Raw genomic sequence first — 26,165 nt, forward strand, 5'->3', positions numbered from 1 at the left:
AATAGCTGAAATGGTATGTATTTACAAAACATAATTCTCACATAAGATTTGATGGTTTTCATATTAAGATGCCAGTTGCTGTATTTCAATATTCGTAGCGAAGCTTTGCTATAGCCACAAAAGCCATAGCTGAAGTCGAAAATCCGAAGCAAGGAGAGAGTATCGTACACATTACCAACGGTAAGTTGGGTTTCAATTATTACTTTCCAAATTTTAATTTAAATATTTTGTGCATGAGTCCGTCGTTTGCATTATCTTTGTTGTTATCTTCTTTTTCGCATATTTTCTGCTCATACACGCACACAAATTTCTTTGTGTGTGTTGGCAAAACGTCGATCAGCTTGATGACAAGATGGTGGATTGCACCATATGATTTGTGGTTGTTGTACAAATGAGACCACTTTCAATTGTTTCGCCATGGGCAGCACTGTTGGGGTCATTGGGTTTGCTCTGCAAATAAAAAAAAAAAACAAGCATACTGTTATGAAATTAGTTTGTAAAACTAAATTAAATTAAAAAATCAATTTTAATTTTATAATACACCTGCAAATGTCCAATGCTGGACTTATAAAATTTAATGTTGCAATGAAGCAAATAATATACGTAGCTTAAAAAGCTGATTTTATATTTGTTGGGCAAATTATGGATAAAAAGTGTGTGGTTGAAACCACACAACTCAAGCGCACAATTTTGCAAACTTCGCACTCGAAGACCTAAGCGGTTAATAGTTAGTATTGCGGGCCATCGGCTATGGCAATAGAGCCTTCAAGGTCAAAACTCCCTTTGCTCTTAGCTTGTTTCCTCTCGCATCTTCGGGACGAACGATCATCAACTCCACAACCACCATAAAAATAACAAATATTTTAAATTTAACCAAACACATTTTTATCATTTTATTTTTTTTGTAACCAAACACATTTTTATCATCATTACATTTCGTAACAACCTTAAATGATGAAAATTAAAAAAAAAAATTTCGGCTGATTGCTTGGCTGAACCTTGTTAAGTGAATACAGATTTTAACAAAATGTAATATTTTATTTCTCACCAGTGGAGAAAATATCTACCGCAGAATTTTTACATTCCACCACTGTAAATTATTACCTATTGGCACAGGCTCAAAATCGCCAAAAGACGATGACTTGACTTTTCAGCCATGAAAAGTCGACTTCGACTTCATCATAATAAAAAGACGAATCGATTAGTCTTAATATTTTATTATAGTGAAAATATGGCTAATACTGGAGTACTGCCTTTTATTCGGGGAGTTGATTTTACAAAGAATGACTTCAGTGTAAGTAAAAGATTGAGGCAATGGTTATCATTTCCACATTGAGTATTTCGTCAATATTTTCAATTGAAATTCAATAGAAACCAACCCATTGCAGTCGAATATTTTTGTAATAAAAACACAGATTGATATGACGTATAAATATTCATGTCAAATCAATTTGTCATCTGATGAACGTAGCAGCAAAGCTCAGCCACTGAGACGCTGGCCTGTTTGTTTACAAACAAAGTGTTTTTTAGACAGGTATCCCGTCACTAAAAATGGGAAAAGATTTGTGAGCAAAATATCCATGCTCAATTTTTTGCGTCCGGATTTTATGCAAAATCGAAATTTTGCCACATTTTTTTTTATGAAAAAACGAAACTGTCTTTTTTTCCAAAAATACTTTATATGTTTACAAAATTACATTTTATTGCAAAATAATAATAGGAAGTTTAATTTCGATTTTGCATAAAAATCCGTACTCTAGCTATCACTAATAATTTGCTGCTAAGCAGATCTACACTTTTTTGTGAAAATCATTAATGAATCATTTTCGTGGAAGACCAATTTTGGTCGCGGAAGAGCTCTTCTAAATATAATTTGTAAAGTTGAACTTACAAGTTGCAACAATGCAAGTTGGATCTAAGGCCTTTGCACACACATATGTATGTATGGGTTGCCCAAAAAGTAATTGCGGATTTTTTAAAAGAAAGTAAATGCATTTGTAATAAAACTTAGAATGAACTTTAATCAAATATACGTTTTTTACACTTTTTTTCTTAAGTAAGCTGAAAGTAACAGCTGATAACTGACAGAAGAAAGAATGCAATTACAGAGTCACAAGCTGTGAAAAGTTGTCAACGCCGACTATATGAAAAATTAGCAATTACTTTTTGGGCAACCCAATATATGATGCGTGTGCGGCAACGATGATTGTTCTTAAACCAAGGGTGTTGCTTCTATTCTGTTCTGCTGAGGCTGGTGATCGGCGTGGCGGCATGGTATATGCCGAGCAATCGATTATGAACAAGGGGAAGCCATCCATGTTGAAGGATTGGCCGCCGTTGCCTTTCCTTTGGATGGAAGGAGTTACGGGGCCATAAGCCTTCATTTCAAAGCCGATGGGCCTGTTGTTGTTGTAGCTCGCAAGCTCTTTCTGGTCCAAAAGACCGATTGCCGCGGGATGAAGGTGGCCGTTGGTTATTTAAAGGTGCCAATAACAAACCTTATCATATCTAGCATCATAGTAACTCAGTATTTGTGCAAGAGCCGTGCCACCCGACCTCTCACTAACACTCCGCTCGATATCGCTGATAGTCCGCGACTGCTGTTGCAACTACTCCGTATGTGGTATTGAACTATCCGCAACCTGTGGACGGTAGCTCGCAAGCTTAGCTTCTTGTGACAGCAATGAACTCCACACAGATCGGACATCAATGTTCTAGCCTGTGTGGTGCTCACGGCTATCCCGTGCCGAACCTATTGACTGCTAACGCACTTTTCGTGTTTTGTTTCAATGTGGAACATCTTCAGTTTGGTCTATAATTTAACCATGAATCGTCTTACAAACGAACAACTCTTGCAAATTATTGAATTTTATTATCAAAATGCGTGCTCTGTTAAGTAGGTTCTTCGAGATTCATCTATTGAGCGACGCACATTTTTCGGTCAAATTGGTACGTAAAAAAGCAGAATTGTCGGTTTTGGAGTGAAGATCAGATAGGAGCATGGCAAGAGCTACTAATGCATCCAGATAAAGTCACAGATTGATGCGGTTTATGGGCTGGTGGCATCACTGGACCCTACTTCAAAGATGATGCGAATCGTAACGTAACTGTAAATGGTGAGCGCTATCGTGAGATAATGTCCAACTTTGTTTTTTTGCTAAAATGCAAGAGTTTGACTTGCATTACATGTGGTTTCAACAAGACGGTGTAACATGCCACACAACACGCGTAACAACTATTTTGTGTGGCTATGTTAAAGCCCATGGCTATACAGGCAAGCTCGCTTCAATTGACGCTTTGGAAGGCAAAATTAAAGCATTTATTCCTGAGATACCGGTCGAGATGTTGGAAAGAGTATGCCAAAATTGGACTAAGCGTATAAATCATTTGAGGCGCAGTCACTGTCAACATTTGCATGAAATAGTCTTCAAATATTAAATTATATGGACAGTACTATCAATTCAAATGAAGATTTCATGCATTTTTCTGAATTTTATGTGTTTATCATCAAAAACTTTCCTATAGCTCCAAAAAATTCACCCTTTATTATTCCAAATTGAACGATCATTTTACATAAACTGCTAATAAATAGTAAATAAAATAATATGTTCAGCTTGCAAACACTATTAAAAAATCAAAAAAAGTAAAACAAAACTTATTGCTTGACAAAAAAACAAATAAAAAACACATGCATTGGAAAAAGTGCAGCTAATAGACAAGGTTGTCGAAAAACAAAAAAAAAAAACACATGCATTGGGAAAAGTACAGCTAATAGACAGTGTTGAAGCCTTCACACCTAATATGGCTGATAACTAATTGTAACCAAATTACGAAATGCATCTCATAGTGGTAGAACACTACATGCAAAATTTCGGCTAAATCGGATAAAAATTGCGGTTGTAAGAGCTCAAGGAGTCAAATTGGGAGGCCGGTCTATATGACAGCTATATCTAAATAAAGACTGAGCTTATCCATACTCGGTATGAATGTTTAGGGTTCTAATGCAACTCATTGTGCGTAATTTAAACAAAATCGGCTAATAAATTCACCTTTTATGGGCCTTAAACCTTAAATCGGAGGGCCGGTATAAATGGCAGCTATTTCCAAACCTGGACCGATATGCGCCGATATGCAAAACTCACTATACAAAATTTCACAGAAATCGGACAATAAAGGCGCGTATTAGGGGACCAAGACCTTAAATCAAGAGATCGGCCTATATAGCAGCTATATCCAAATTTGGACTGATCTGGGCCAAATTAAACAATGATATCGAGGAGCCTAACATAACTTATGTGTGCCAAATTTCAGCGAAATCAGACAGTTAATGCGCCTTTTATGAGAGCCCAAGACCCTAAATCGAGAGATCGGTCTTTATTGCACCTATATCCAAATCTGGACCGATCTCGGCCGTATTAAACAAGGATGTCGAGAGGCCTAACATAACTCACTGTCGCTAAGTGTAATAAAATGATGTAGACAAGTGTAGGCAATAAATTATAAACTGAAATGTTGAAGTCTAGAATTGTAAGATAATGGTGAACAATGGCTTGGCTTTTCTTATCCCATGCGAGACAGCCAACATCCGAGATGTCTTGCTTTTTAAGCCTGAACCTGTCCTATGATATTTCTTCTAAAGGTATAACCTGTCCCATGGCATTTCTTCTAAAGGTATAAAGGAGCTTTCTAATACCTGTGTACTAGTAAGGGCGTTCTGCATTGATCGAAACATATAGTAGTTATAAGGCCGAAACTTCTCATTTTACTTTTTACCAAGCAATTTTCGACCGGTCTTGCAAACATGTGGCCGAGCTTGCCATGGTGAAAAATTGTGGCCTGGTGTCTGGTAGTCTTTCGTTGATTGCTGTCTGCGGTGCAAGTGTCGCCTGTGATCCTCTTAACCGATTTCCACAGTTCAAAATACAAAACAGACTTCTGATTTTACTCAATATAGACCATCACATTGGCGTCTAGTATATTCGGCTCCCCAAAGATTTATTTATCAAGTCCTAATCTTTTCATATTTTCATCTGACAAGGCTTCTCCTTGTCTTTTGTGTCGTCACTTTGTAATAGCGCAAACCATCCTTCACAAGATTTTGAAAAAAATTATGTTTACCCTTTGGCCTATATCGAGTACTGATTTATAATGACCGATGTTTACCCTTCAATATTATAAATTTGTTACTATTGACACAAACCCAATGTGTTAGCTACGCCATGTTGTCCAAATGAACAGTACTCATTAATTTTATTATTAATTTTTGTTTTTGTTGTTGTAGCAGTGTGTTGTACACTGAGGCTGCAGCCCTTGCCGATGAAAGATTTCCATCGAGCCAATCTGGTACGTGCAACCGGCTGCCATAGGATTGATTATTCATTTCTGTTGTTGGGTTGTTCATACAATTTACATCCACTTATTTGCGTACAGTGCTCTATATTGTGATTTATAGGATTTTTGGCTTGTACTTATTATTATTTTAAAGTTATCAAACAATCAAGGAAATGTGTTTCATTTTGAGTAATCGTACATTTCTTTTAGGATAATAATTTTCCATCTGCGGTGAAATTGATGACGCGGGTGCAATGGCTGAATTTGGATGCAACGCAATTGAAATATATTCCCGAGGAGATGGGAAATTTGCTTAAGCTGGAGCACCTGAGCCTTAAGAATAACCAGCTGGAGAAACTCTTTGGTGAACTGACGGAATTGACATGCCTTCGATCTCTGAACTTGAGAAGAAATTGTATAAAAAGTAGCGGGGTGCCCCCTGAGTTATTTCACCTCGAAGAGTTGACCACATTAGATTTGTCGCACAACAAATTGAAGGAAGTTCCAGAAGGCTTGGAGAAAGCGAAAAGCCTTCTGGTATTGAATTTGAGCCACAATAATATTGAAGCCATTCCGACGGCATTGTTTATACACCTCACAGATCTACTATTTTTGGACTTGTCGGACAACAAATTAGAAACATTACCTCCACAAACTAGAAGGCTTGCAAATTTGCAAACATTGATTTTGGCCGATAACCCTTTGGAGCTATTTCAATTAAGGCAACTTCCATCACTCCAAAATCTCGAGGTGCTTAATATGCGAAATACACAACGCACACTTTTAAATTTTCCTACAACACTGGACACATTATCCAACTTGTCGGAGCTTGATTTGTCGCAAAATAACCTTTCCAAAATTCCAGAATGTGTTTACAATTTGCCCAATTTGAAAAGACTGAATTTGAGCGAGAACACTATTACAGAACTCAGCTCCAGTGTCGAGAATTGGCAGCGATTGGAAGTGCTTAACTTATCGCGCAATGAGTTGACAAGTCTGCCTGCTTCGTTATGCAAGCTGGCTCAATTGCGTCGATTGTATCTCAATGACAATCGCCTGGATTTTGAGGGAATCCCATCAGGAATAGGAAAGCTTTGCAGTTTGGAGATATTCTCTGCCTCCAACAATTTGCTGGAAATGGTGCCCGAAGGACTTTGCCGATGTGGATCCTTGAAACGATTAAATCTATCGTCGAATCGTCTAATTACGTTACCCGATGCCATACATCTCTTGGATGGTCTGGACCAGCTAGATTTGCGTAATAATCCCGATTTGATAATGCCCCCAAAGCCGACAGAAGCTACTAAAGGTTCGGGTGTGGAATTTTACAATATAGATTTCTCTCTGCAGACCCAACTGCGCTTAGCAGGTGCGGCAGTCCCACCATCAGTTCCTGTGACTTCCACTCCAAAAGATTCTACAGCTCGTAAAATTCGGCTACGTCGTGGTCCCCGCAACGACTCAGCTCAAGATTCCGCAAAAATACTTAAGGGAATGAAAGACGTAGCAAAGGATAAGGACGAAGCAGAGGCAAATCAATCTTGGTGCAACGACTCTGATGAAACGCGCCCCGAATCCTTAAAGCCTAAACGATGGGATGAGTCGCTGGAAAAACCACAATTGGATTATTCAAAATTTTTTGAAAAAGAGGATGGACAGTGCCCCGGTTTAACAATTTGGGAAATTGAAAATTTTCTTCCCAATAAAATTGAAGAAGTTGCTCACGGAAAATTTTACGAAGGTGATTGTTACATCGTTCTTAAATCAAGCTACGATGACCTGGGACAATTGAATTGGGAAATTTACTTCTGGATTGGTAATGAAGCAACGCTCGATAAAAGGGCGTGTGCAGCTATTCATGCAGTTAATCTAAGAAACTTTTTGGGAGCCCGCTGCCGAACCATCCGCGAGGAACAAAGTATGTACACACACACACACACACATTTGCTAGGTTACACGGTTTAAAAAACTAAATACTTATTTTTTAGATGACGAGTCTGAAGAGTTTCTGGCACTTTTCGACACAGAGGTTACATATATTGAGGGTGGTCGAACCGCCACTGGCTTTTACACTGTCGAAGATATGTTGTATACCATACGTTTGTATCGTGTACACGGTTCTGGTGCTTCGGTTCATATGGAACCAGTTGCTGTGAGCTTCGCTTCTCTTGATCCCAGATATTCCTTTATGCTAGACTGTGGCATCAAAATGTACATTTGGTTGGGAAGGTGTTCCAAAAACACACTTAACTCGAAGACACGCTTAATGGCAGAAAAAATCAATAAAACTGAACGAAAGAACAAATGTGAAATAATTGTGGAAATGCAAGGTAATGATTTTTTAGTTTCAACATCAATAAGAAGAACATTTATAAAGCATTATTTATCTAGGAAATGAAAGTGAAGAATTTTGGCGTTATCTTAATGCTGACCCCGAAGAAGCGTCCCAACAGAAAATACCGCAACACGTTGAAGAGAATTTTGTGCCATCGATTCCTCGCCTTTACCAAGTTCAGTTGGGTATGGGCTATTTGGAATTGCCTCAAGTAGAAATACCAGATCACAAATTAGTCAGTTCTTTGCTGGTCAGTAAAAACGTGTACATTCTAGACTGCTTCACCGATTTGTTCGTATGGTTTGGGAAAAAATCCACGCGTTTGGTTAGAGCAGCTGCTATAAAACTATCCCGAGAGTTATTTAATATGATTTCGAGGCCTGTATACGCCCTCGTTACGCGTTTGCAAGAAGGGGCAGAAACACAAATGTTCAAATCGAAATTCATTGGTTGGGACGAGGTAATGGCCGTTGATTTTACTCGAACTGCAAATTCTGTAGCAAAGACCGGAGCGGATTTAACAAAGTGGGCAAAACAGCAGGAGACGCGTGCAGATCTGGCTGCACTGTTCATGCCTCGCCAAAATCCGATGCCACTGAAAGAAGCAGAACAGTTGGAGGAAGATTGGAATTATGACCTCGAAGCTATGGAAGCTTTTGTTTTGGAAGGCAAAAAGTTTGTACGGCTACCCGAGGAAGAACTGGGTCATTTCCATACAGCAGAATGTTACGTATTTCTCTGTCGCTATTGCATACCAGCAGATGATGATGAAGAGGGTGCTGAACCGGATGATAGCAAACCGCCTCCCGACGATGAAATACAATGCATTGTATACTTCTGGCAAGGTCGCAATGCAGGAAACATGGGATGGCTTACATTCACATTCACTTTACAAAAAAAATTCAAAACAATGTTTGGCGAAGAACTTGAAGTGGTGCGAATACATCAACAGCAAGAGAATCTAAAATTTTTGGCACACTTCAAACGTAAATTCATAATTCATACAGGAAAGCGCAAGGACAAAATAAGGAGTCCCGAAACCAAGCCTATCGTTGAGTTTTTCCATTTACGTTCCAATGGCGGAGCACTCACAACTCGTCTTATACAAATTCAACCAGATGCGATACACTTAAATTCTGCATTTTGGTAGGTATAATCTTTTAATTACAAATATTTCAATATTTAATTCGATTTAAAAACATTCGAGTAAAAACAATGGCCAGAGTAAAAACAATGGCCGCTTCCATGATCGGTCGGTGGAGTGGGTAAATTTCCGATCTTGCTCTGGCCTCACTTCACTAGCCAGAAGTGGGTCACAAGCGTCGGCGTCGTCGCCTTCTGCGTCCACGTCGTCAGACTATGTGACCCCCGACCTCTCCCGTGCGACAATATACGCAACGGCAGCATCCCAGCCCCAATATTGCCATGCCAATGTCGGGGAGTGTATCATTTTTGCAACCAAACTAAAACGGCCTCCGTTTCAAGATCGATGAGATTGTGAACTTTATGAGTCGGAAGAGCATATTGGTCGCAGTAATCCGGGAGACAAAGCAGACCAACACCTGCAGCTTGCACAGTGGTCACGGATACAAGGTGAGGAGGTGGGGGATTGGCCTTCGTAATACACAATTCCGTGCAATATAGACCCGTCTCGCCTGCGCCTGGGGCTTGTGACTCCTACATGGGGATAACAGTCAAGTCCGGTACTGCCAAGATAGAGCTAAACAACGTGTACATAGCGCCGGTTGGTAGCTGTGTCCCAATTAATGGCCAAGCTTACAACCCCGACATAAGCGGGTTACTATTTGGCCATAGTCGTCTGGTCCTAGGGGACTGTAATGCGCATCACATTTCATGGCATTCTCCCCTTGGTAACGACCAGCAGATTGAAGGCTCCGCGTTTTGCACGATGAATGAGGATGACCCCACTAGGATTACGAGGAGGTGCAGCAGCTCGCCAGACATTTTCATTGCATCCCCGATCTCCTGAGTGACGTATCCTGACAAGCCGTCATCTCTTTGGGGTCAGACAATCTCCCCATAATTCTCACCATCGATCGACCAACCGACTTCATAACCTCTGAACGCCGGACCTTAATCAATCAGAATAAGGCCGATTGGGCTGGCTTTAGAGAGTATACAAATCGCCGCTTCAGTGAACTGAAGCGTACATCCCCCAAGTACATCCCAATTTCCCTATGATGTGCTTGTGGCGGAGAGGAAATTCCGAGACATCATTAACGCAGCAGCCGCTCGCTTTTTACCAGCCGATCGAATACCCCAAGTACATCCCAATTTCCCGGCTCAGGAAGTGGTACTCGCAGACGAGCGTGATGGTATTCGTTGTATGGACCCCACTAACCCCAGAATCAGTGAGCTTAATTTGGAAATAAACAGGGTAGTCCACGAACATAAGCGGAATTTGTGGCTGGAATACTTGGAGCAATGTAACTTAGGCACCGGTTTAGGCAAGCTGTGGTCTACTTTTAAGTCATTCTCGAACCCCGGTAGACGGGATGATAGGACCTCAGTCACTATTGGCGAAGTAACCGTGACTGATCCGAAGAGATGCTCCAGGTTGTTCAACCGTCAATTTATTGTGCATCCCGAGAGTGACAGGACAAGGAGCTGAGCAATTCGCCTTGTCCGTGGTCTCCGAGCCGATGGACAGCCATCACAATTTACCGTGGGCGAAGTCACGAATGTCATCCGTGGCGCCAAATCATCCAAGGCGATGGGTCCCGACGGAATCTCTAATATTGAAGAATCTGGATTTACCTGGAGTTGAGTACCTTACTTCTGTTCTCAACCTGTCGTTGAACAATCTTATCGTTCCCGATGTCTGGAAAATGGGCGGATTGATCCCGCTACTGAAGCCTGGAGAGGACCCGAGTTTGGAGGAGTCGTACAGACCGAACTCCCTTCTCTCACCAGTAGCAAAGGCGTTTGAGGCATTACTCCGCCCAAGCTGCAAGAAATCTGAAGATATCTGCCACCAAATCTTCAGCCACATTGTTGACTACAAATACGCGTGAGGTGAATTCTGGGCTGACTGCGATGGTTGATGGAAAAATTATTCCGACCATCAAGTGTCCCAAAGTATTTGCCGTCATATTTTACAGCTCTTACACATTCTCCCCATATGACACAGCAATTTGCGATAAAGTCAACAGTAGAAACAAGGTCCTCAAATCACTTGCCGGCAGCACTTGGGGTGCAGACAAAGAAACCTTGTTGACCACGTACAAAGCAATTGACCGGTCTGTGGTAAGTTATGCAGCGCCACTGTGGTCTCGTCAGCTTTGTGACACGCAGTGGAATAGTATTCAGATCTGCCAGAATGCCGCCCTCCGAACTGCCCTCATATTAAATGTTTTATACGTATCACACAATGTGTACAACTTTCAGAGTTGCTACATTTGAAAATGGATATGAGAATACATATCGTCTAACACCAGTTTAAGTTTTTGTTGTTTTAGCAGTGTGTTGTGTCTCATCCATTCGTCTGCTGGGTTCTGTTAAGTATCCGGACATAGGAACTCTGCGCCCAGAAGGATGTGGTTTTAAGACGAATGGGATAGGGTAGTAAAACAGGTGGGACATACATCTTACACGCTGACATCAATCCTAGCTCTGGAGGAGTTGGGGCGGCTGCATCTGCCGGAACACAATGGAGCCAGAACTAATTTGGTTTGCCAAGGGAGGATAACTTCTTAAAGTTCAATGGGTGGCGGTCGATGTCCGAGAACTTCGTTCACTCGGTAGCTGTTCACCGCTTTTGCTACCGTGCCTGCTAGCTAGACCCGCCTGAAACTCCAAGGATCTCTCTTGTAACGCTGAACCTCTCGCTCGCGATCATGTAGACCCATTCATCCTGATATCTCTGGGTGGTGGATGCCTATTTACAAAAAGGTGATTGAGGTGGTCACTGCGATAGCAGCCCAGCAGATACTGTTGGTGGCGCCGCTCTGCGACAAGTCGTTCTGACTCGGCAATAAAAAGGAAATCCCTTAACTTTAAGCTTAAACCCTCCCCCTATGCCAAGACAATATGTTCTCTGAATTTGTTGTATGGTCCTTATGTTGCACTTATTCTGTATAGCAGTCCACCAAACTACTGAGGCCCAAGTAAGTATTGGTCTGATCACGCTCCTGTAGAGCTAGTAGACTAACCGCGGATTCAGGTCCCATTTCGAACCTACGGTCCGTCTACATAGTGTCCAACATCTGTGAGTCTTTTTAGTACGCTCGTGAATGTGACACTTCCAATGCAGTTTACTATCCAAGATCACTCCTAAGTATTTGACATTGTCAGACATCGAAATCGTTTCGCTGCGGAAACGTGGTGCATTAAATTGGTCCAACTTCGTCTTCTTTGTGAACAGGCAGATTTCAGTCTTCACAATACGTTTCATGGTTTTGAGTAGAAAGGACGTAAGGTTTATAGGTCTGTAGGCCTTTGGTGTCGCAAAACTTGCCTTGCCGGGCTTGAGTATAAATATCACTCATGCCTCCTGTCAGGCTTTCGAAGTATATGCAAGTCCTAGGCAAGCTGTGAAAATAGTGTCCAGATGAGGCGCCTGATAGTCTGTCTCCTTTTGTAGTAACACCGGAAATATTCCATCAGTTCCGAGTGACTTAAATGGTTTGTAAAAAAGTACTATTTTGTACGTTTTAGTAGTTTAGTACCTTTATGTACGAATTTCAAAAAATTCGTCTAATCACTCCGAATATGTCTTCACTCTGTAAGTAAAGTGCCATTTTGTACGCTTTAGTACCTTTATGTACGCATTTAAAAAAAATTACCAAATAACACGAATTTCCAACAATTTTTGTAGTCGCCCAGTATATAATCTTAAGGTGTACCCGTATTCCAAATTTTAAGAGCTCTAGCTCAATCCCTAGGGAAAGTACAATTTTGTACGCCTTAGTACCTAAATGTACGAATTTCAAAACAATTTCATAGTGGTCCAATATATACTGTCGTGTGTAATTATATCCTATTTTTTGATAACTTTAGCACAATCCGTCATGAAAGTACCAATTACGGGACTATAATTACGTTTTATTCTACAATTCTTCTGGTACGACTTTTTACCTCAAATAATATTTTTTTCAAGATCAGTTTATCAAATTGGTTAGTTCTAGATGTCGCATATTTTCGCTGTGCACGAAAATATGCTACTTAGTACAAAATTGCACTATTTTTGGTACCAAGATGTACGAATTATTTGTACCTATATGCCCAATTTCAGAGCTTTAGCTCAATCCGTCAAGAAAGTACCAGTTGGCACCAATTGCGGTACCAATTTTTTTCTCCCTTTTCGAAAGCTACTTTTCAAAATGTTTCTTTCCGCCCTCATCATTACGCAACAGCATCGCAGCCTCACTAAAATGGTTTTGTCTAAAGAAAAAATTTAAATAAAATTTATGCTGAACAGAAAACTTCAGTAACATTTTTTAAAGTGAAAAAATTTCATATTTATAGTATTCTATAAAGAGAACATTTTACTGAGGCCAGGGCCGCCTTAAATTAATTTTCTTAAGGACAAAATTATAATTTTAATGAAATTTATCTAAATATAAAATTTCAGCGTAAATTCTCTAATGACAAAACTTCATCACGGGCCGGGACCCGCCTCGAAATTATTTTTTAAAGACAAAATTTTTTTAAAACTATCTAAAGACAACATTTTAATTAAATTTTTCTAAAGTCAAAATTCTAATAAAAAAAATTTCAATGAATTTTTTTGTTAAATACTAAATTTTAATGAGTTTTTTTAAGGAATAAATGTCAGCGAAAAACTCTCTTTAAAAAATCTCACCTCGACAATTTTTTTAAGCCAAAATTTCAATAAAACTTTGCATTTTGCGACATTACATTTTGCATAAACATTTTTAAAGTCTTTTTATTATGCTAGTCTGTCCCAAACAAAATTTTTCTAAAATTTTTTCTCTAGACAAATTTCATTAAATATTTTTAAAGACAAAATTTTAACTCACTACGCTTGACCATCGACCATCGTTGTCCGATTTTGATGAAATTTTATGTATTCATAATTTTGGGGAATTTATATTGACCTAGAAATTTTTTAAATATTTTGTATTTTAAAAATTTTTGAAAAAAAATCTTTTTATTTCCTAAGCCCTTACAACAACAAAATAATTTTCTAACTTTGTCTTCTCGGTTTGGCTCGAGGCCATCGAACAATTTACAAAAATCATGTGTTGGTGTTTTAAATAATTGTTTTATTTTTAATTTTTAGCAATATTTCGATCACCGCCGGTGATCTTCATCAGGGTTTGAACTATAAATTTAACAAACAAGTAATTTTACAAAAAAATTCAAAATATTTATACATTTGGAAACTAAACAATCGACTTTTCCAATGCAGCACACAAGTTCAACTAAAGATCTCTCATTTTTATACCCTATACCACTACTGTGGTACAGGGCATTATAACTTTGTGAATTTGTTTGTAACACCCAAAAGGAAGAGAGAGATAGACTCATTGATAAGTATTCCGATCGACTCAGAATCACTTTCTGATTCGATTTACCTAAGTCCGTCTGTCCGTCTGTGTTATGTTAATTTGTGTACAAAGTACAGGTCGCAGTTTTCATCCGATCGTCTTAAAATTTGGTACAGGTATGTTTTTCGGCTAAGAGAGGAAGCCTATTAAAATTGGAAAAAAATCGGTTCAGATTTGAATATATCTCCCATATATATGTTCGTCCGATTTTTAGTAATAATGCAAAAAAATGGTCATTTGTTTACCGATTCTCTCGAAATTTTTTATGATTCTCGACATTACTTGTGAATTTCATGGAAATCGGTTCAGATTTAGATATAGCTTTCATATATATATATATATATATATATCGCCCGATTTTCAATCCTAGAGCCACTGCCAGCGCATTTATTAACCAATCTTCGCAAAACTTCGTACAACGCTTTGCTCAACGACTGATTTTTACCCCAAGAGCTATTGCAAGCGCATTGTTTGGCCAATCTTGCCAAAATTTTGCACAACGGTTTCCTCGACGACTACCACATTGTCTGAGAAGTTTGCTTGAAATCGGTTCAGAATTAGATATAGCTCATATATATATGTTCGTCAGATTTTGGGCAATTTGCAATAATGTTGTCGTTTGTCAACCGTAGTGATTACAGTTTGAACATATTTGCTCGCCGAGGTCCATCAAAATTATAGGGTAGGTGTAGGGTATTATACAGTCGGCACCGCCCGACTTTTGTCCTTCCTTACTGGTTGTCTGTATTTTTGTACCAAATTCCTGTAAATTTGAGCACAATTGTCTGTGTTTTTCGTAAAGTTCATACGTTTGTTTGTAGGGGTGTCAATAATATGTAACATTTCTAATGTAAATCGTCTTTTCTGATTGGATGCTCGAGCGTGGTTAATGGGGTGTTTGTATCATAGAGGCGTTTTCGCAATAAATACGATACAAATGCAACATATCAACGTGCGGCTCTTAAAGCCATCACACCTAATATGGTTGAAAACTCTTCTAACCAAAGACGAAAAGCGTGGTAGGTGTGTGTTGCGATCTCTGGCCTTCCTTTTCAATTTGCAGAGAAAACATCCGTTCATTGAGCTCAATCTCAAAACAGAAACAAACAATAATTGTGAAATTTAGTGATCATCGCCCTAACAGGCAAAAAACTTGAAATGAAATATTTTGTTGTTAGTCTGAAAAACTTTTCTAAAGAATAATTAGTAATATTTAATTATAAATTATTCGAATTACACCAGCAATCAGATGAATAATTTTAGGGACTCGGAAACACAATTTTAAAACCCCGAAATGATCACCCAGATTAATTTGCATTTTAAAATAACTTCTTCAAATAAAATCATTTCCTTTTTTTCTCTCTTGGAATTTCATAATTCACAATACAGTATTTAAGGCAATTTATGCGGAGCTCATAGTGATTATGAGACGAAAATTCTAGTAGAAATTCTGTCGGCTTTGACCGTAGCATTGAGCACAGTGAAATATTAATTAAAACATTTTAAAATTGACTTTTTGAATTTTTGCTTTTCTTCCAAGAAAATCTTTTTACAGTGAAAAGATTTTGCGACTAATGACTTCTTTATGCGTTTTGTAAGAAAATCTTTAATAAAATTCAATGAGTCAAATTGCATATTTACAAGAAGGTGGGTATTAAGTTGGTGTTTGGCAGTGACATACTCCTATTTTTCACGATATCTTTTTTGGAAAACTACAAAAATATCAATGATAACAAACAATTTTGTCATAAATTATGGGAATGCCCTAATGAATGAAATCAAAAGTCTTTTTGCTCCAAAATCTTTTATCTATTGTACAAAAAGTAATCGTAAAAATATTAATTTTCACTGTGAAACACGAACTTAATGCCCACCTTAAATGAAGAAATTTGTTTAAATAATAGCAGTCAGCAAACATTTATCTATGAGGGCAAGTTTTATATGACACTTTCGTTGGTCTTACGTTGTTTTATATGACACTTTCGTTGGTCCTACGTTGTTTTATATGATACTTACGTTGGCCGCTAGATCATTTGACCTCAATAAGTAGGCAAAGAAAGAAAAAAGTTTACAACTGCAATAACGTAGAAATCTTTTCGTGCTACTGATTTTTAGTTCTACCACCTTTTCTTATTTTATCTCCAATAAATTGGGAAAACTTTAGGACATATAAAGCCACGATGGAAATTATGAACATATACGACAATAGTTGGGAGCAATTTTCAACGGACATCTTTTCAACCAAAAACGAATTTTCGATCGATTTTATTTAAGTTTGAAGAAGAAATTGGCAGCATCATTTAAGCAGAATGTAGATGGTTCCTCGTAAAATTGGTCAAAATGTATTTCTTTGGAATATTTAACGGTTATAGTTTAATATTTTTAATGTTATCCTGGCGTGGGACAGCTGTGGGCACTACACAGCCTGGAACATTGTGGTACCATCTGTGTGGTGTTCATTGCTGTCATGAGAAGCTTAGCTGCGAGCTACCGGACGCGTCCACATATTGCGGTTAGTGCAATGCTCCGGTACGGAGTAGCTGTAACGGCAGTCGCGGACAATCAGCGGTATCGAGCGGAGAGTCTCAGTGAGAGGTCGGGCGGCACCCCCTCTTGCACAAATATTGAGTGCCTATGATGCTCGTATGACAAGGCGAGTTATTGGCGCCTTTAAATAACCAATGGCCATCCTATTCCCGCGGCGATCGGTCCTTTGAACCGGAACGAGCTTGCTTAACTATAGGAACTTGACGAGGATCGCCACCTCCACATGAAAATGTGGCTACAACAACATTGTTTTCAGTTTGTTTGCATAAAATAATATGGAAATAAAAGTCATTTCAAACCAATAAACAGACAGACACAAACAATAACCTGTTTAAATCTAAATGAGCGCAAATGAAATAATTGCATCAAAATACTGATTCGACGAAACTTTCATTATAAAACTAAGATATTCGCAAAGTTACCCACACTTGGAAGGCTGTGAAAGTTGAGGATAGGCCTATTAATAGTTGGTTGGCAATCAGTACAAAATACAGGGTCAGTTCCTGCACCCAACAGCGACCACAAATTTCAAAAAAATAATTTAGGTATCGTTAATATTTTCACAGTAACTGAAGATTCTTGCAAATTTCAGTTTTGAAAAAAAAAAAAGAAAAAATCCTACGTCCCTGACCTATATACCAAAATTCAGAGCTCTTGCTCAATTTAAAAAGAAAGTACCATATTGGTACTAAATCTACTACTTCCGGTACTATTTTGGGAAATGTTTGTCTTCAAATCGCATTTTTTCGAGGCCCTCTTCAATTTGAGCCCCAATTCATTCTCCTAGCCTTTCCGATAGCTACAAACATTCATCGTACTTTTGGGTACTTTTAAGTACCTAAACGAACGAATATCAAATCAAATCCCGTCGTATCCCGTGCCTATGACCCACGACCAATATTCGTGCAAAATCTCATGATTCCAGTCACGCGTCTCTTTTATATATATAGAGACTAGCTGGCCAGTGCGCTTCGCTACACTCGTTAATGGTTTTTTATACCCACCACCGTAGGGTAGGGGGTATATTCATTTAGTCATTCCGTTTGCAACACATCGAAATATCAATTTCCGACCCTACAAACACACCCTTGTGTCTGTCCGTCTGTCCGTCCGTCTGTTGTAATCACTCTAGAGCCTTCAAAAATTGAGATATTGCGCTGAAATTTGGCACAGATACGTCTTTTTGATGCACGCTGGTTAAGTTCTTGAATGGGCCAAATCGGACCATATGTGGATATAGCTGCTATTCGGTTGCCCAAAAAGTAATTGCGGATTTTTTAAAAGAAAGTAAATGAATTTTTAATAAAACTTAGAATGAACTTTAATCAAATATACTTTTTTACACTTTTTTTCTAAAGCAAGCTAAAAGTAACAGCTGATAACTGACAGAAGAAAGAATGCAATTACAGAGTCACAAGCTGTGAAAAAATTTGTCAAAGCCGACTATATGAAAAATTAGCAATTACTTTTTGGGCAACCCAATATATGATGCGTGTGCGGCAACGATGATTGTTCTTAAACCAAGGGTGTTGCTTCTATTCTGTTCTGCTGAGGCTGGTGATCGGCGTGGCGGCATGGTATATGCCGAGCAATCGATTATGAACAAGGGGAAGCCATCCATGTTGAAGGATTGGCCGCCGTTGCCTTTCCTTTGGATGGAAGGAGTTACGGGGCCATAAGCCTTCATTTCAAAGCCAATGGGCCTGTTGTTGTTGTAGCTCGCAAGCTCTTTCTGGTCCAAAAGACCGATTGCCGCGGGATGAAGGTGGCCGTTGGTTATTTAAAGGTGCCAATAACAAACCTTATCATATCTAGCATCATAGGAACTCAGTATTTGTGCAAGAGCCGTGCCACCCGACCTCTCACTAACACTCCGCTCGATATCGCTGATAGTCCGCGATTGCTGTTGCAACTACTCCGTATGTGGTATTGAACTATCCGCAACCTGTGGACGGTAGCTCGCAAGCTTAGCTTCTTGTGACAGCAATGAACTCCACACAGATCGGACATCAATGTTCTAGCCTGTGTGGTGCTCACTGCTATCCCGTGCCGAACCTATTGACTGCTAACGCACTTTTCGTGTTTTGTTTCAATGTGGAACATCTTCAGTTTGGTCTATAATTTAACCATGAATCGTCTTACAAACGAACAACGCTTGCAAATTATTGAATTTTATTATCAAAATGCGTGCTCTGTTAAGTAGGTTCTTCGAGATTCATCTATTGAGCGACGCACATTTTTCGGTCAAATTGGTACGTAAAAAAGCAGAATTGTCGGTTTTGGAGTGAAGATCAGATAGAAGCATGGCAAGAGCTACTAATGCATCCAGATAAAGTCACAGATTGATGCGGTTTATGGGCTGGTGGCATCACTGGACCCTACTTCAAAGATGATGCGAATCGTAACGTAACTGTAAATGGTGAGCGCTATCGTGAGATAATGTCCAACTTTGTTTTTTTGCTAAAATGCAAAAGTTTGACTTGCATTACATGTGGTTTCAACAAGACGGTGTCACATGCCACACAACACGCGTAACAACTATTTTGTGTGGCTATGTTAAAGCCCATGGCTATACAGGCAAGCTCGCTTCAATTGACGCTTTGGAAGGCAAAATTAAAGCATTTATTCCTGAGATACCGGTCGAGATGTTGGAAAGAGTATGCCAAAATTGGACTAAGCGTATAAATCATTTGAGGCGCAGTCACTGTCAACATTTGCATGAAATAGTCTTCAAATATTAAATTATATGGACAGTACTATCAATTCAAATGAAGATTTCATGCATTTTTCTGAATTTTATGTGTTTATCATCAAAAACTTTCCTATAGCTCCAAAAAATTCACCCTTTATTATTCCAAATTGAACGATCATTTTACATAAACTGCTAATAAATAGTAAATAAAATAATATGTTCAGCTTGCAAACACTATTAAAAAATCAAAAAAAGTAAAACAAAACTTATTGCTTGACAAAAAAACAAATAAAAAACACATGCATTGGAAAAAGTGCAGCTAATAGACAAGGTTGTCGAAAAACAAAAAAAAAAACACATGCATTGGGAAAAGTACAGCTAATAGACAGTGTTGAAGCCTTCACACCTAATATGGCTGATAACTAATTGTAACCAAATTACGAAATGCATCTCATAGTGGTAGAACACTACATGCAAAATTGCGGCTAAATCGGATAAAAATTGCGGTTGTAAGAGCTCAAGGAGTCAAATTGGGAGGCCGGTCTATATGACAGCTATATCTAAATAAAGACTGAGCTTATCCATACTCGGTATGAATGTTTAGGGTTCTAATGCAACTCATTGTGCGTAATTTAAACAAAATCGGCTAATAAATTCACCTTTTATGGGCCTTAAACCTTAAATCGGAGGGCCGGTATAAATGGCAGCTATTTCCAAACCTGGGCCGATATGCGCCGATATGCAAAACTCACTATACAAAATTTCACAGAAATCGGACAATAAAGGCGCGTATTAGGGGACCAAGACCTTAAATCAAGAGATCGGTCTATATAGCAGCTATATCCAAATTTGGACTGATCTGGGCCAAATTAAACAATGATATCGAGGAGCCTAACATAACTTATGTGTGCCAAATTTCAGCGAAATCAGACAGTTAATGCGCCTTTTATGAGAGCCCTAGACCCTAAATCGAGAGATCGGTCTTTATTGCACCTATATCCAAATCTGGACCGATCTCGGCCGTATTAAACAAGGATGTCGAGAGGCCTAACATAACTCACTGTCGCTAAGTGTAATAAAATGATGTAGACAAGTGTAGGCAATAAATTATAAACTGAAATGTTGAAGCCTAGAATTGTAAGATAATGGTGAACAATGGCTTGGCTTTTCTTATCCCATGCGAGACAGCCAACATCCGAGATGTCTTGCTTTTTAAGCCTGAACCTGTCCCATGATATTTCTTCTAAAGGTATAACCTGTCCCATGGCATTTCTTCTAAAGGTATAAAGGAGCTTTCTAATACCTGTGTACTAGTAAGGGCGTTCTGCATTGATCGAAACATATAGTAGTTATAAGGCCGAAACTTCTCATTTTACTTTTTACCAAACAATTTTCGACCGGTCTTGCAAACATGTGGCCGAGCTTGCCATGGTGAAAAATTGTGGCCTGGTGTCTGGTAGTCTTTCGTTGATTGCTGTCTGCGGTGCAAGTGTCGCCTGTGATCCTCTTAACCGATTTCCACAGTTCAAAATACAAAACAGACTTCTGATTTTACTCAATATAGACCATCACATTGGCGTCTAGTATATTCGGCTCCCCAAAGATTTATTTATCAAGTCCTAATCTTTTCATATTTTCATCTGACAAGGCTTCTCCTTGTCTTTTGTGTCGTCACTTTGTAATAGCGCAAACCATCCTTCACAAGATTTTGAAAAAAATTATGTTTACCCTTTGGCCTATATCGAGTACTGATTTATAATGACCGATGTTTACCCTTCAATATTATAAATTTGTTACTATTGACACAAACCCAATGTAAATGTAATGTAATGTAATGTAAGTAAATGAATTTTTAATAAAACTTAGAATGAACTTTAATCAAATATACTTTTTTACACTTTTTTTTCTAAAGCAAGCTAAAAGTAACAGCTGATAACTGACAGAAGAAAGAATGCAATTACAGAGTCACAAGCTGTGAAAAAATTTGTCAAAGCCGACTATATGAAAAATCCGCAATTACTTTTTGGGCAACCCAATATATAGATCTATTTTCAAATTAAGTGTCTAATGCCCATAAAAACTTTATTTTTCATCCGATTTCGATTTAAAACAGTGGGTTATTTTGAGCCTTCCCACATCTGACGTAACTATTGTTCAGATCGGACTATATTTAGATATAGCTGTCATATAGACAGATCTCCCGATAAAGGGTCTGAAGGCCATAAAAGCTTTATTTATTACCCGATTTCACTGTTTTTCGCGTTTTTCTGAGCCTCACGATATCCGACCTTAATATGGTTCATATCGGTTTATAATTGGATATATCTGCCAAAAAGACCAATATTTTGTTTTACAAAATTGAATAGTGACATATATATTAGACCACTCAATGTCCATGCCGAATTTGGGTGCTTAAGTTATCCAATTTTCACTGGATTGTGACCACCTCGGGTGGGTATCCAAAGTTCGGCCCGGCCGAACTTAATGCCTTTTAACTTGTTTTTTAAATAGATTGCTCTTCAAATATTTCGAAAACTGAGTTCAGGTAATCGACACATTCAGGGCTATTTGTCCTTTTCAGATCTATATTGCAAATTGCAAATTTTGCCCATGAACATTCCACTAAGGAACAGGGTCAAACTTCGCACATATCAATGAGTGCAGTCCGATTCAAGTTTAAGCTCAATGATAAATGGCCTCCTTTTTATGGCCGAGTCCGAACTGCGTGCCGCAGTGCGTCACCTCTTTGGAGAGAAGTTTTACATGGCATAGTACCTCACAAATGTTGCCATCATTAGGAGGGGAAAACCACCGTTGACATTTTTTTCTGATGGTCTCGCCAGGATTTGAACCCAGGCATTCAGCGTCATAGGCGGACATGCTAATCTCTGCGCTACGAAAGTCTTCAGATCTATATTAGTTATTAACAAGTAAAAGGGCGTTAAGTTCGGCCGGGCCTTTCATCAAAATTCGGTGAAAATTTCATACCTTATGTCCCATAGCAGTTATATCTAAATATGAACTATATACGACACGGATGACGAAAAGCCTAACATAAGTCACTGTGTCAAATTTCAGTCAAATCGGATTATAAACGCGCCTTTTATGGGGCCAAGACTTTAAATGGAGATATCGGTCTACATGGCAGCTATATCCAAACCTGGACCGATTTGGACCAAGTTGCATAAAAATGTCGGAGAGCCTAACACAAAGCACTTTCCCAAATTTCGGCGAAATCGGACAATAAATGCCTCTTTTATGGGCCCAAAACCTTAAATCGAGAGATCGGTCTATATGGCAGCTATATTCAAATCTGGACCGATCTGGGCAAAATTGAAGAAGGACGTCGAAGAGCCTAACTGAACTCACCGTCTCAAATTTCAGCGACATCGGACAATAAATGCGTCTTTTATGGCCCCAAAACCTAAAACCTAGATATCGGTCTATATGGCGCTATATCCAAATCTGGACCGATCTGTGCGATATTGCAGAAGTATGTCTAGGGGCTTAACTTAACTCACTGTCCCGAATTTGGGCGACATTGGACAACAAATGAGCATTTTATGGGCGAAAAACCTTAAATCAAGAAATCGGTCTATATGGCAGCTATATCCAAATCTGAACCGATCTGAGCCAAATTGAAGAAAGATGTCGAAGGGCCTAAGAGAACTCACTGTCCCAAACTTCAGCAAAATCGGATAATAAATGTGGCTTTTATGGGCCTTAGACCCTAAATCGGAGGATCGGTCTATATGGCAGCTATATCCAAATCTCAACCGATCTGGTCCAAATTAACGAAGGAAGTCGAAGGGCCTAACAGAACTCCTTGTCCCAAATTTCAGCGAAATCGGATAATAAATGTGGCTTTTATGCGCCTTAGACCCTAAATCGGAAGATCGGTCTATATGGCAGCTATATCCAAATCTGGACCGATCTGAGCCAAATTGACGAAGGATGTTGAAAGGCCTAATACAATTCACTGTCCCAAATTTTAGCAAAATCGGATAATAAATCGGCGGATCGGTCTATATGGGGGCTATATCAAGATATAGTCCGATATAGCCCATCTTCGAACTTAACCTGCTTATGGACAAAAAAATAATCTGTGCCACATTTCAGCTCAATATCTCTATTTTTAAAGACTGTAGCGTGATTTCAACAGACAGATGGACAGACGGACGGACATTTCTAGATCGTCTTAGATTTTTACGCTGATCAAGAATATATATACTTTATAGGGTCGGAAATGGATATTTCGATATGTTGCAAACGGAATGACAAAATGAATATACCCCCATCCTTCGGTGGTGGGTATAAAAATCCACCACGTGGAATACCACATTTTTAATGATCCACAGGTTCTTTCTGTGCCAAACCAAAGACATTTTATTGGAGAGAGGGTCCCGAAGATCCAACATATCTGTTTGAGTGGGGTGGGCTGTACCTATAATCATAAATATTGGATTTACGTGTCCTTTGGGCTTTTTGAAGGTTGGCGGTTCCAGTAAATCAGAGTAAAAATCACCAAATCGGCATTTTGCTTTTTTCTTGAAGCTAAAGATCGGCAAAATGTTCTCGTTTTGAACTCGTATTAAACTGTGTCATGAAAGGTATAGTTTTTGATATTTTTCAACATACATTCTTAATTATTTCTGAATAACATGTATTTGGCAAAGAAGTCTCAACCCAATAGCAACAAAAATAAAGCTTCAATTTAATCAATTAATTCAATCAATTAATTCAATTAATTAATTAATTCAATTTTCAATTATTTAAACAAAAATGCTTTGCGTTTGATCATGTAGCATACGATATTAATACAACCTTTCTCTTTTCAGCTACATTTTGTATGTTCCCTTTGAGACGGGGGATGAATCGCAATCCGGCATTGTCTATGTTTGGCTTGGCTCAAAAAGTTGTCCAGAGGAAGCAAAGCTAATACAAGATATTGCTGAAGAAATGTTCAGCAGTCCATGGGTTAGCTTACAAATTCTGAATGAAGGAGAAGAACCAGAAAACTTTTTCTGGGTTGCATTGGGAGGCCGCAAACCTTATGATACAAATGCCGAATATATGAATTACACACGTTTGTTTAGATGCTCCAATGAAAAAGGTTATTTTACCGTAGCGGAAAAATGCACGGACTTCTGCCAAGATGACTTAGCCGATGACGACATTATGATTCTGGATAATGGCGAGCAAGTGTTTCTCTGGTTAGGATCGCGCTGTAGCGAAGTTGAAATAAAACTGGCCTACAAATCTGCACAGGTAACAAATGAAATATTTCCTCGGATATTAATATAAATATTTATAAAAAAAAAACGTTTTTTTTTTTCTTTTACCATAGGTTTACATACAGCACATGCGTATTAAACAACCAGAGCGTCCGCGTAAATTATTCTTAACGCTTAAAAATAAAGAATCCAAGCGTTTTACAAAGTGCTTCCATGGATGGGGAGTACATAAATCACCACCTGAATAAATTGGGATGGCCTACAATTAAGCATGGTATTGAATGGACACTTTTATAACTTGCACTCACTCTTTTCTCTAACAAAGTATTCAATTGTTGTTTGCCATGACTTTGTTTGTCAAATGTATTTATCGTTATAATTTTCCAATTTATAATGTTTATTATAATTTTCATAAATTACTTACTTACTTAAATTGGCTATGACGGAACATTTGTCCCATTAGTCGAACGTAGAATAGTGTTCCAAGCGCCTCAATTGTCTGCGCGTCTTCTATAATCTGCGAGGTGTCTCCCACCACTTGATCTTTCCATCGGGCTTCGGGTCTTCCCGGCTTGCATGTACCAAAAAGACTTCCTCGCTGGAGTTTCTTCTTTCATTCTGACAACATGACGTAGCCAACGCAACCGTTGCATTTTCATAAGTTTAACTATGCTGACATCGTCATACATTTCTTAGAGTTCGTGGTTCATACGAAGCCGATACTCCCCATCAATGCAAACTGGTCCATAAATTGTACGAAAAGTCTTTCTCTCAAACACTCCAAGCACTGCCTCGTCTGCTTTCACAAGTACCTATGCCCCTCGGAACCATATAACAACACGGGTAGTATCAGTGTCTTGTATAGTGTGATCTTCGTCTGCCGAGAGGTGGCCTTGTTTCTAAACTGTTTACTCAATCCAAAATAGCATCTGTTTGCCAGTATTTGCTTTATTTTAAAACTGATGTCATTTTAAAACTGATGTCATTCGTTTCGGTTACGACGGTGCCTAGGTAGATAAAGTTGCTGACTATCTGAATGTTGTTTTTTTTTAATACAACGAAAAAACTGTACCCTACATTTACATTTAAATTATTAAATAACATGATAAAATTAATCCATCTTTTGTTGTATATGATTTGCATCAAACGAAAAGGAAAACGGCTGTTAAAGAAAACTTCCGATCTGTACTGAGTATTCCAAAATCAAGAAAGCGGTAAAAAGCCCACAACTTTTAAGCTATTGATCTATTTAGACATTTGTAGAGGAGGATAAAGCCTTTTAGGTATTTGCGCCACCTGGAGAAGGACCTTTGAGAAAAAAGTCAAACGGGAGTTGAATGCGCTCTACTCATGTCGCAACTCGATATGCAAGTGTAAGGGACTTAGGCCAGTTCGGCCGAGTCTTACCTATGGGTGTCTGGTGTGGCACTGCGTCTTGGGGAGGATGAGTCGTCGTGGATTGATACAGAAGGTACAGGGCATTGTGGGGGTGC

The 26,165-nt window shown here is 38.8% G+C and overlaps 1 protein-coding gene across 2 annotated transcripts; it reads left to right on the top strand.

Annotated features, from left to right (window-relative positions):
• The first annotated feature begins 1,164 nt into the window (after positions 1-1,164).
• LOC106095881 (protein flightless-1) lies at positions 1,165-25,787 on the top strand. Of its 2 annotated transcripts, XM_059370598.1 has the most exons (7): positions 1,165-1,294; positions 5,542-5,658; positions 5,959-7,249; positions 7,320-7,661; positions 7,723-8,812; positions 24,277-24,706; positions 24,786-25,787. In XM_059370598.1, exons 1-7 carry the CDS (start codon positions 1,232-1,234, stop codon positions 24,918-24,920), a joined length of 3,468 nt encoding a protein of 1,155 aa, XP_059226581.1. In that variant the 5' UTR covers positions 1,165-1,231; the 3' UTR covers positions 24,921-25,787. The 2 variants fall into 2 exon arrangements, with proteins under 2 accessions (XP_059226581.1, XP_059226580.1); XM_059370597.1 differs by having other exon boundaries at positions 5,542-7,249.
• The last annotated feature ends 378 nt before the right edge of the window (positions 25,788-26,165 follow it).

The sequence above is a fragment of the Stomoxys calcitrans genome, chromosome 5 (genome assembly GCF_963082655.1).
Source record: "Stomoxys calcitrans chromosome 5, idStoCalc2.1, whole genome shotgun sequence".
Lineage (NCBI taxonomy): Eukaryota > Metazoa > Arthropoda > Insecta > Diptera > Muscidae > Stomoxys > Stomoxys calcitrans.

Coding starts and splice junctions, on each gene's coding strand:
- LOC106095881 (XM_059370597.1), top strand. CDS start 1,232: ATGGCTAATACTGGAGTACTGCCTTTTATTCGGGGAGTTGATTTTACA. Junction 1,295..5,541: donor TTACAAAGAATGACTTCAGT/GTAAGTAAAAGA, acceptor CATTTCTTTTAG/GATAATAATTTTCCATCTGC. Junction 24,707..24,785: donor TGGCCTACAAATCTGCACAG/GTAACAAATGAA, acceptor CTTTTACCATAG/GTTTACATACAGCACATGCG.